The following is a 10,054-nucleotide window of genomic DNA, read 5'->3' on the forward strand; positions in this document are numbered from 1 at the left end:
GCCTCCCTTAACATCAATCAAACCTCCCGAATTATCTAGGAACGGTCTCCCTAAGATAATAGGAATGTGGTCATCTTCTACTATTTCAAGCACAATGAAATCAAAGGGGATTGTTAAACCACCTATCTTTAGGAGAACATCCTCAACTCTTCCCTTGGGAAACTTGATAGACCTATCGGCCAATGGCAAAGTCATGTTGGTAGGAAGAAGTTCTCCTAGCTTTAGCTTCTTGAAGACCGAGAAGGGAATTATGCTCACACTAGCACCCAAATCACATAAGCATTCTTAAACATCTTACTCTTGATTTTGCAAGGAATGTAGAAATTATCCAGTTCTTTCATCTTCTTGGGGAGGTCATTGTGAATCAAGGCACTATAACACTCACTAAGCTCCACCAAATCAATCTCATTACAATCTCTCTTTCCACTAAAGATATCCTTAAGGAACTTGGAATACCTAGGCATTTGGGTCATGGCTTCGGTAAGAGGGGTAGAAAGCTGGACCTCCTTCAACATTTCAAGAAATCTCCCAAATTGTTCATGTAGTTTATTCCTCATAAACTTTTGGGGATATGGAAGGTCGGGTTTTCTCACTTCCTCTTGATTTCTCTCATCACTCTTCTCTTTCTCATGGCCCTCTTCTTTGCTCAAATCCCTTGACACATCTTTCTCTTTTTGCTCACTTGAAACACTCTTCTTCTTGTCCTCCTCAGAATCCCTTGAAACTCTCTCTTCAAGAACTCTTCCACTCCTTGTGGTGATGGAATAAACCCGTTTCTTGGGATCAACTCCTTGAGAAGACAATGCAGAAGGACTAGCACAATCTTTCAAAGTGTTTGGTAGTTGGGTAATTCGTGTCTCAAGCATTTTGTTATGTGTCATGATCTGATTGAATTTCTTATTGTTCACCGCCATATAGGTGTTCAAGATTTTTGTTTTATTTTCAATTATCTCCTCCAAATTGGACTTGGACGATTGAGAATAGGAATTCTCACCAACACCTTGAGACTTTGGACCAGATCCGGGTGGGGGTCCCCTTTGATTGTTTTGAAAATTTCCCCTATTTTGATTGTTCCAATTGCCTCGATTTTGATTGTTGCCAAAATTTTGGTTTTGGCCACCAAAGCCTTGAGATTGGCTTTGATTTCCATACCCTTGGCCTTGGTTTTGATTCCCATAACCTTGGTTATTATAGTTGCCTCGAAAATTTTGGTTTCCTTGATTCCAATAATTACCATTGTTATAGTTATCAAATCCACCTTGTTGGTGAGAATTTCAATTTCCAAAGTTTCTTGGTCCATCAAACCTTTGACCATTGTTATTGTTTGAGACAAAATTCACATGTTCACATTCATTATTCTCCCCATCATCATGATTTTCAAACCCATTTGAACAAGTAGAAGCATCATGGTCATAAGACCCAGAATTGTCACAAAACAAGCACTATTGGGAATATTATTAGAAGTAGAAAGAGGAGTAGAGTTAGAAGATTTACCTCTCCCTTAACTGTGGGAGGGATGACTAATAAGTGACTTTTGTGTCACTTTTAGGGTATTTTTATGCTTATTTTCCGATTTAGTCTCTAATAATTTCCCTAGTTTTACGCTTTATTTCTCTCTTTTTCTTATTTTCCTTATTTGATCTCTATTTTATGTATTTTAGTAGTTTTTAATAGTTTTAAGCTTATTTTATAAATTTATTTAATTTCTCTTATTTTCTATGTTTATATTTTAAGTTTTTTGTTCTTGTTGTATAATAAATTTCTAGCTTTTCTCTTTTTCTTATTTATTTTAGTTTAGCATTTTATTTTTTTTTGTTTTACTTTATTTTTATTTTTATTTTATATGTTAATCTACCGTCGTGATTGTTTTTGGTTGTTGGTGTATGTGTTCAGGTTGATGCTCCGTTTTCTTGTTCAAATCAAGTTTGTTGTTTCGGGATTGAGTCATGTGTCAAATTTCACAATTCAAAACCTTCCAAGCCGTCATAGTTGCTGCCACCTAAACCTTCACCACACCCTTAACTAACCTACACCACCCCAAACAACAAACACCAACATCACAACACCTCCCCTATTCCTCACACACTCTACAACAACAACAATAACAGCAACAACGCTCCCCGCAAATCCCCAAGAGCAACAACCTCTAATCACCACGAGCTGCCCCCTCAGGCCACCGCCGAAACCGCCAACAACCACCTCTAGCCACGCAAACACCACGCACACGAGCCAAACTGCTCCCAATTCCCCAACAAACAACAACAATTAACACCACCGTCAAAACCATAGCGTCGCCACACACTTGACAACAACCCCCTAATTCACCCCGTAGCTCTACAGCCACTATTTTGCCACTAATTTGAGTCCCATCCACAGTCACACACTCACCAACAACCTGTAACAGAGCAACCACTAATTAAAGCCTCTATACACAGCAGCTGCCCCCAATAAGAGCAGCCCGCAACCCGTAGCTCTAATTCAGCTCAATTTTCGATACCCTTTTAGAGCGGGTGCTCCGAATTCTGAAGCGGCCGCTCTGATCTTTCACAAGAAGCTGTACGGATTAATGAAGTTCGACGATCATGATTGCTTCGATTAATCCAACGACCGCGATTTAGTTATGCTTGATGAGGATTTTGCTGATTGATGTCGATGAAGGGTGAAGATGTGTGCGATGGAATTGATGATGCGAATCAGAGCAACCACGAGAAAAGGGAATTGGGGGCCTGATTGTTTTCGTGAGATTTGATTGTTTTTCCCCTTTTTAATTTCTTTTTCCTTTCCTTCCTTTTTATTCTTAGTTTTGTCATTTAATTAGTTTAGTTAGTTTTCTTTTTATTTGTCTTTTATTTTCCTTTTGTTATAAATACCCCTTTTGAGGTGAATACTCTCTTAACTTTGAACAACCATTTTCTTAATTAGTTTTGCGAGAGCTTCTCTATCTTAGGGTTAGATTAGATAATTTTTAGAGAGAGAAAGTAGATTATTGCTCAATTTTCTTCCAAGTATTCAACTTTGCTTAACTTTAATCTTCAATCAAGCAAGAATTCAAGTTTTCATCTTTCATTAATCCTTTCTCTAGTAATTTCTAATCCTTTCCTTTAGCTTTATTTACTTGCTTTTATAGTTGCTTATTTTTGTTAATCTTATTAGTTCATCTAGTTATTATTGATTTCATTGATTTTAATCATGTTTTGTTTTGAGTTTCTTGAGTTTGTTTCTAGTTTTGATATTATGTTTAATCTCCCTTCTCTATGCTAATCTTTTAGCTAGGGGAAGGGGGTGGAAAATATGAGTTGATATTGGATGAATGATGATGGTTTGATTGAACTTATGCCATAAATTGATGAAACACATGATTTTTAATAGCTTGAGATTATTGTTGCACTCTATTTGATGTTTTCTAGTTTAAATGCATGAAAGTGATTTGAACTAGATTAAGATCATCACTATTTTAATGATAGCATGAGAATGAGTTAATAAAGTGGAGTTTTTATGGATTGTGTTTCTTTATTCTCTTGATTTTTTTTTTTTTTTTTTTGGAAAATATGAGAAATTTTATTACCAAAAGGAAAAGTTACAAATTACAAGAGCTAAGTTATAACAAACACCAAACCCCACAAGACCTGAAAAAAAGGGCAACCAACCACCAAATAGTTCAAGCTCAATCTCCTGCAACCTTCTAGGAAGGGTTCAAGAGAAAGAGACAAGAACAATCTGAGCTCAAGCTTCCACCCACCTTCTAGGAAGGGTTCTGGAAACTAAGCCCAGGAACACAAAAACAAACACAGAGCAGGACAAACCTGCAAACAAGAAACACAACTCCTACAAACTGTAAAAAGGAAAACCTCCATCTAGACTCAGCTTCAAAAGCAACAGGACTAGACAATAGAAGGTAATACAGCAACTCAGAGAATACAACCAAGCTAAGCACCAGAAAGACAAAAAAAAAAAGCAAAGTGCTGACCAAAAAAACAGCAGTAATAGCAAAACAGAAACAGTAGCAGCAGCCACCCAAACCAAGCTGCAGCAAGCCTGAGCCAGCAACTGCAGACAGCCAGCTAGAACAACAACTGCAGAAACAGCAACAAAAATCAGCAACAGCTGACTTGCTGACCAGAACAGCAACAGATTCAGCAACAACTCAGCATTAGAGATCACAAACAGCAGAACAGAAGTCAGCAACATCAACAGAATTCAGCAACAGCAGTAGAATTCAGTAACAACAACAGAAATTAGCAACAACAACATAAATCAGCAACAACAACAAAAATTAACAACAACCTTCAGAAATTAGAATTCAAAATTCAGAAATCAGCAACAGCATTCAGCAGTCAGAAATCAGAATTCAGCTACAAAACCAACAAAATCAGCAGCAAAACAGAACAACAGTAGCAGCTCCCTGATAAAACTAGGACATCAACAAGCTTGCAACAACCAGTAAACAAAACTGCATTCCTCTGTATCAAAATAAAGTAGACTGTTTCAGTGAAGGCAACTTGGATCACTTTGTTTTTCATTCTGGAACTTCTGCAGATTTTCTTCAACCATTCAATCTCATCATCAAACTGCTGAACAGGCTTGGAAATATGTAAAATACTCAACACCTTGCTCCAAACCTGTCTAGAGTAGTCACAGTCAAAGAATAAGTGTTGAACACTTTCATTGCTATTCAAGAAAAAGAAACACCGTGGATCACAAGAGATGTGCCATTGTAGCAACCTATCATTAGTGACAAGCCTATCCCACAAAGCTAGCCACAAGATAAATTCACTTTTAGGAGTTGCTAAGTTATGACAAATGACCCTCTTCCAAGGAACCTTAGGGACTTGAGGCCTAATAGTAGCATAAAGCTTCTTGATTTTCATCTTATTGCCCTGTATGAAACCATCCCATCCCCCTTGATCATTCACAATATCTCTACAACTCAGAATCTTCTTCAAAAACTAAGAGCATTTAGTAGGGGTAGGAGTGGTCCAACAATCTTTATGCTTGAAATAATAGATATGGACCCACTTAACCCAAAGATTATCAGCCTTGTGAGAAATATCCCAAAGTAACTTAGTGACAGCTGCCTTATTCCACTCAGGTAGAGAAAGCAAGTTCCATCCATCACAGACTTTGGGAAGACAGACATAATTCCAAGCAACCAAAGATTTATTAGCAGGGGCAGAGGATCCAGTCCAAAGAAAGCATCTGAATCTAGCCTCGATCTCTTTCAGAATTTTCTTTGGTAAGATAAAGATTTGAGCCCAATATGTCTGAATACAAAACAACACACTCTTAACCAACTGGAGCCTCCCAGCATAGGACAAGTGTTTAGCCATCCACCCTTGAATTTTTGCAGTCACTTTCTCCACCAAAGGCCTGCACTGAGCAATTGTAAGCTTCTTAGAAGAGAGAGGGACCCCAAGAAATCTAAAACGAATAGAACCTTAAGAAACACCAAGAAGCTCTTTCAACTCTGTCTGAACTTCAACAGGAACTCCCACAAAGTAAACTTCACTTTTATCAAGATTAGCAGAAAGCTCCGAAGCACCAGAAAATTTCAAGAAAGCTTGGAAGAGAAGCTTAACAGAAACACTATCAGCTCTAGAAAACATCAATAGATCATCAGCAAACATCATGTGAGTTAGGTTTAACTTTTCACATCTAGGATGAAAGTTAAAATCAGGAGTTAACCTAAACTTATCAAGGAATTTGGAAAGGTATTCCATACTAATAGCAAAAAGAAAGGGAGAAATAGGATCACCTTGTCTTAAACCTTTCTTAGCTTCAAAAGGAGGGGCATGAAAACCATTGATAAGAACAGAATAAGAGACAGAAGTAAGACAGGTCTAGATCCAATCAATAAATCTCTGAGGAAAACCAAGTTCCTGCATAATAGTAATCAAGAATCCCCAGTCAACTGAATCATAGGCTTTCTTGAGATCCATCTTAACCATGCATCTAGGTGAAATAAATTTGTGATCATAGCCTTTGATCAACTCAGTTGCAAGAAGGATATTGTCACCAATGTGCTTACCTAGAATCAAACTTGCTTGAGCATCATCAATGACCTCACCAATGATAGCAGCAAGTCTAGCAGTTATGACCTTAGAAAAGAGCTTATAAACCACAGTACAACAATATATAGGCCTAAAATCCTTAACATGTGAAGCATTAGGGATTTTAGGAACAAGAGTGATAGTTGTGCAATTCCATTGCTTAGGCAAAGTCCCTTTAGTAAAGAAATCAATAACACTAGCATAAATATCATCTTTCACAATATGCCAAGCTCTCTTAAAGAAAAAGGTGTTAAAGCCATCAATACCAGGAGCTTTAGTGCTATCAATTCCTTTAAGAGCAGCATCAATTTTAGCATGAGAGACAGGCTGAATGAGATAGCTCTGAGCAACAGAGCTAAGCTGTTTACCCCTCCTCATAGTAACAAGATCAACAGCAAGAATCCAAGGAGCCTTAGTCCCTAAAAGAGACTTATAGAAGGAGATAATTTCATGAGAAATAGCATCCAGATCCTTAAGCAAAACCTGGTTAGAGTCAAAGATGGAGTCAATTCTGTTCCTTGCTTGTCTATTCTTCATCACTGAGAAAAAATAATAAGAATTTCCATCTCTAAGCTTAATCTAGTTGATCCTAGACTTTTGTTTGAAGATTCTTTCTTGAATATCATTCCAGTGTTTGACAACCTTAATAGCATCAGATTCTTTAACATATAAATCAAAATCATCAGGATTCTGAGCCATTATGTTCTGAATTCCAGCAAGCTCAACATTAGCTTGATCAATCTTCTCCTCAATGTTGCCAAACTGCTTGCTATTAAGAGACTTGATACTAGACTTCACAGAATTAAGCTTCTGCCAAACATAGCCCCCAGAACAGCAAGCCTGAGAGCTAGTATTAAGAAAATCAGGATGATCAGCAATACAGTTTAGAAACCTGAAAGGTCTACCTCTCCTAGCAGGAGCAGGACAAATATCAAACACAACTGGACTGTGATCAGATAAAGAAGGGGGAAGATAGACAGTCTCAACATGCCCATTAGAGGCTAGCCAAGCTTGGTTACCGAAGACTCTATAAATCTTAGAAAGAGTTCTAGGACCAGTGTGAGCCTTATTTGACCAAGAGTAAAAGGCTCCTTTTCTCTTAACCTCAGTAAGGTCCAAATCATCAACCAACCTCTAGAAATCTATAATCTCATAATTAGTGATATCAGTGCCATGAAGACTGTCTAAAGTATGAAGAATAGAGTTAAAATCACCAGCACAAAGTCATGGAGAATGGTGAATAGAGATGCTCCTAATTCCTTCCCACATAGGAAGCCTATCATGAATTGAGTGAAGCCCATAGACAACAGTGAGATGAATTTGAGTAGAAAGATCCTTAGAAAGGACACTATAATTAATAAACTGCTCATGAATGTTCAAGACATTGACAGTTACTCTATCTGCATTCCAACCAAGCCAAATCCTCCCTTTAGGAGAATGATCATAATTGCACATCCAAAGCCAAGAAGAGCCAAACTTCTTCTGGTAACAGAGAATAATTTTTTATTTGACTTTTGTTTCAAGAAGGCCAATAACATCAGTTGAATGAGAATGAAGCAACCTCCTAACAGAGGCAACTTTGCTAGGGTCATTCAGGCCCCTGACATTCCAGATAGAGTAAATCATGGCATCAAAGGGGGATTAACCTCACCCCTGCTTGGATTTATAATGAAACTACCTACACCATCAATTTCATTTGAAAATAAAGCAACAAAAGCATTAGAGAAAGAAGCAAGCTGATTAACCCTATTTTGCTGACTTTTTGTCTTCCTTCCAACTATTCTCCACCCCTCATCTGAGTTTTGAGAAGTATGAACCTGTAGAGTGATAATAGATTGCCAATGGACAAGAGCATCAACATCAACAACAGGAGCAGGAGCTTGATTAGGTTTAGCAACCCAGACTTTCTGCACTTTAAGAGCTGCAGTTACTGACTGCTTGGGAGCTGCAGTCACTGAATGCTTAGGAGCTGATGGTACTTTGATAGAACAATCATGGCCGACTTTATTGCACTTAGAGCAAAAGGCTGGAGTCCATTCATAATTTACCTTAAGTTCCAGAGTTTCCTTCAAGGGGCTTTCCACAAATACAGATTTAGGCAATGGCTTGGTAACATCAATTTCTATTAGAACTCTAGCAAAGGAAACTCTTAGTTGTCTTGTAGTACATTCATCAGAACAATTTGGTATACCAAGCAAACTACCAATACGACTAAGAGTTTCAGGATCCCAGAAATTTAAAGGTAAGTTTGGGAACTTAACCCATAAAGGAACAGTTCTCAAAATCTCAGCACCAAAATCAAATTTAGGACCCCAAGGTTTAATGATTGCTGGTTTTCCCATGAACATATGCGAGCCAGAGCAAAGAATAGTATCCTTATCACTAACTGAGCAACAATTAATGATAAAATACCCATCGTCATGCCAAAAAATGTCTGGTTTTTTCACATCATGCCATTGTTGAAATATGAAACGATGAACATCAGCAATAGTAGGGTAATGACCAACAAAAAAAAAACTAAAGCATTAGACAATTTCCTATTACCTTCCAAAAGTTCAGAATCTTGAAGCTGAGCTACCTGCTTCCCGTTCTGAACAACCGGAGCAACAAAGAACAGGGGAGCTCCCTTTGCAGCTAACTTCCCAGATATTGAGCTTCGATCTTCACCATCCTTGTGTAAGTTCTGTTTCGGGGGAGGTACAGAGTGAGAATCAGGGACAGATGGTTCAGATTGATGAGCAGCAGGTTCAGCATCCAATGGAACAGTAAACCCAGAAACCCTAGGTACTGTTTTATTGAAATTCGAAGATGTTGGTCTTGAAATGGCTTTAGCAAATAGGGCAATAGTTTCAGCATCACTCTGGGGAATAGAACCACAAGACGGATTGACCAGTGCCGCCACCGGAGTGACAAGCTCATCTACCTCCTGAATCGGGCTTGAAACAAAATTTGTACCTGAGTTTCACAAATTCTGTAAAATTGCATTAGTAGAACTTCTATGCTGTACTAATTGAGGTGTAGAATTGTTCTGCTTCTTCTTCTTAGCCATCGAAGGTCAAGATTGATGAAGAAAACCGATCAAAATTGATTAACCATGGAGAAGAGGAAGAAGAGAGAAAGTCAACGAAAAGTCAAACCTCACAAAACCTCAAAAAACCGTTTGAATCAAACAAATCATTTTTCCTAGACTATTGCATGAGAATGAATTGTTTAGGTAGAATCTTGTGTTCTTTGGCATGTGTTTCATGATAATCATTATTATTCCCCTTTTTCTAATTATATTTGATACCCCCGTATCCCTAGCGTCATTTCTCTTGATCTAAATAATAATTTTTTAGCTTATTTGTAGTGTTAGTGTTCTTACTAAAAAAAACCAACAAAAACAATTCCCTTTTTACTCTCGCATTAGTGATTATTGATGTTGAATTAGTGTGCTTCCCTAGTGGTCCGACCCTTTACTTGTGTACGGAATATTTCAATCATTACCCCTAGCTTGAACCCCACTATGATCAAACACTAAAGTAAGGTGGCGTCCAAAGGGAAGGAAGCTAGAGAAAAAGAGTCGCCAACAAGTTTTAGGAACTTGTAAACCGTTCACGAGGTGAAGTTTACACCCCTTAACGATCCATGAGATCGTCAACTCCAATTGGTCTGGAACCATGACTGGTAGTACGGGGATGAAGGTACAAATCCAACCTAAAAGAGATTGAACCTTCCCAAATAATAGGCATGTACTTTATTTCGATCGTATTCATGTGCGCTTTCTGACTAACATGCAATCAATAAGATTAACCCTAAACCTTTTTATCTATGGTTGTTGAATAATAATGCAAAAATAAAACTATTATTGGCGATCAGTTGAATTATAATCAAATTAACCCTAAACAAGATTATTAATTATCTTATTAAGCGTGATTACAAGTACCAAATTCCCTTTAAACCTGAATAAAAGGCGTGATCAAGCAATAACAATAAAATCAAGCAACATAATAACAATAAAAATAATC

At 37.7% G+C, this 10,054-nt stretch overlaps 1 protein-coding gene across 1 annotated transcript; it reads right to left on the reverse strand.

Annotated features, from left to right (window-relative positions):
* Window positions 1-254: 254 nt before the first annotated feature.
* Window positions 255-914, reverse strand: LOC110693663. Its single transcript, XM_021870815.1, has one exon. It carries the CDS (start codon window positions 912-914, stop codon window positions 255-257), a length of 660 nt encoding a protein of 219 aa, XP_021726507.1.
* Window positions 915-10,054: the final 9,140 nt, after the last annotated feature.

This window comes from Chenopodium quinoa, unplaced genomic scaffold, assembly GCF_001683475.1.
Source record: "Chenopodium quinoa cultivar QQ74 unplaced genomic scaffold, ASM168347v1, whole genome shotgun sequence".
Taxonomy (NCBI): Eukaryota; Viridiplantae; Streptophyta; class Magnoliopsida; order Caryophyllales; family Amaranthaceae; genus Chenopodium; species Chenopodium quinoa.

What these genes read in the sequence shown, in the direction of transcription:
- LOC110693663 (XM_021870815.1), bottom strand. Translation starts at nt 914, where the DNA reads ATGGCGGTGAACAATAAGAAATTCAATCAGATCATGACACATAACAAA.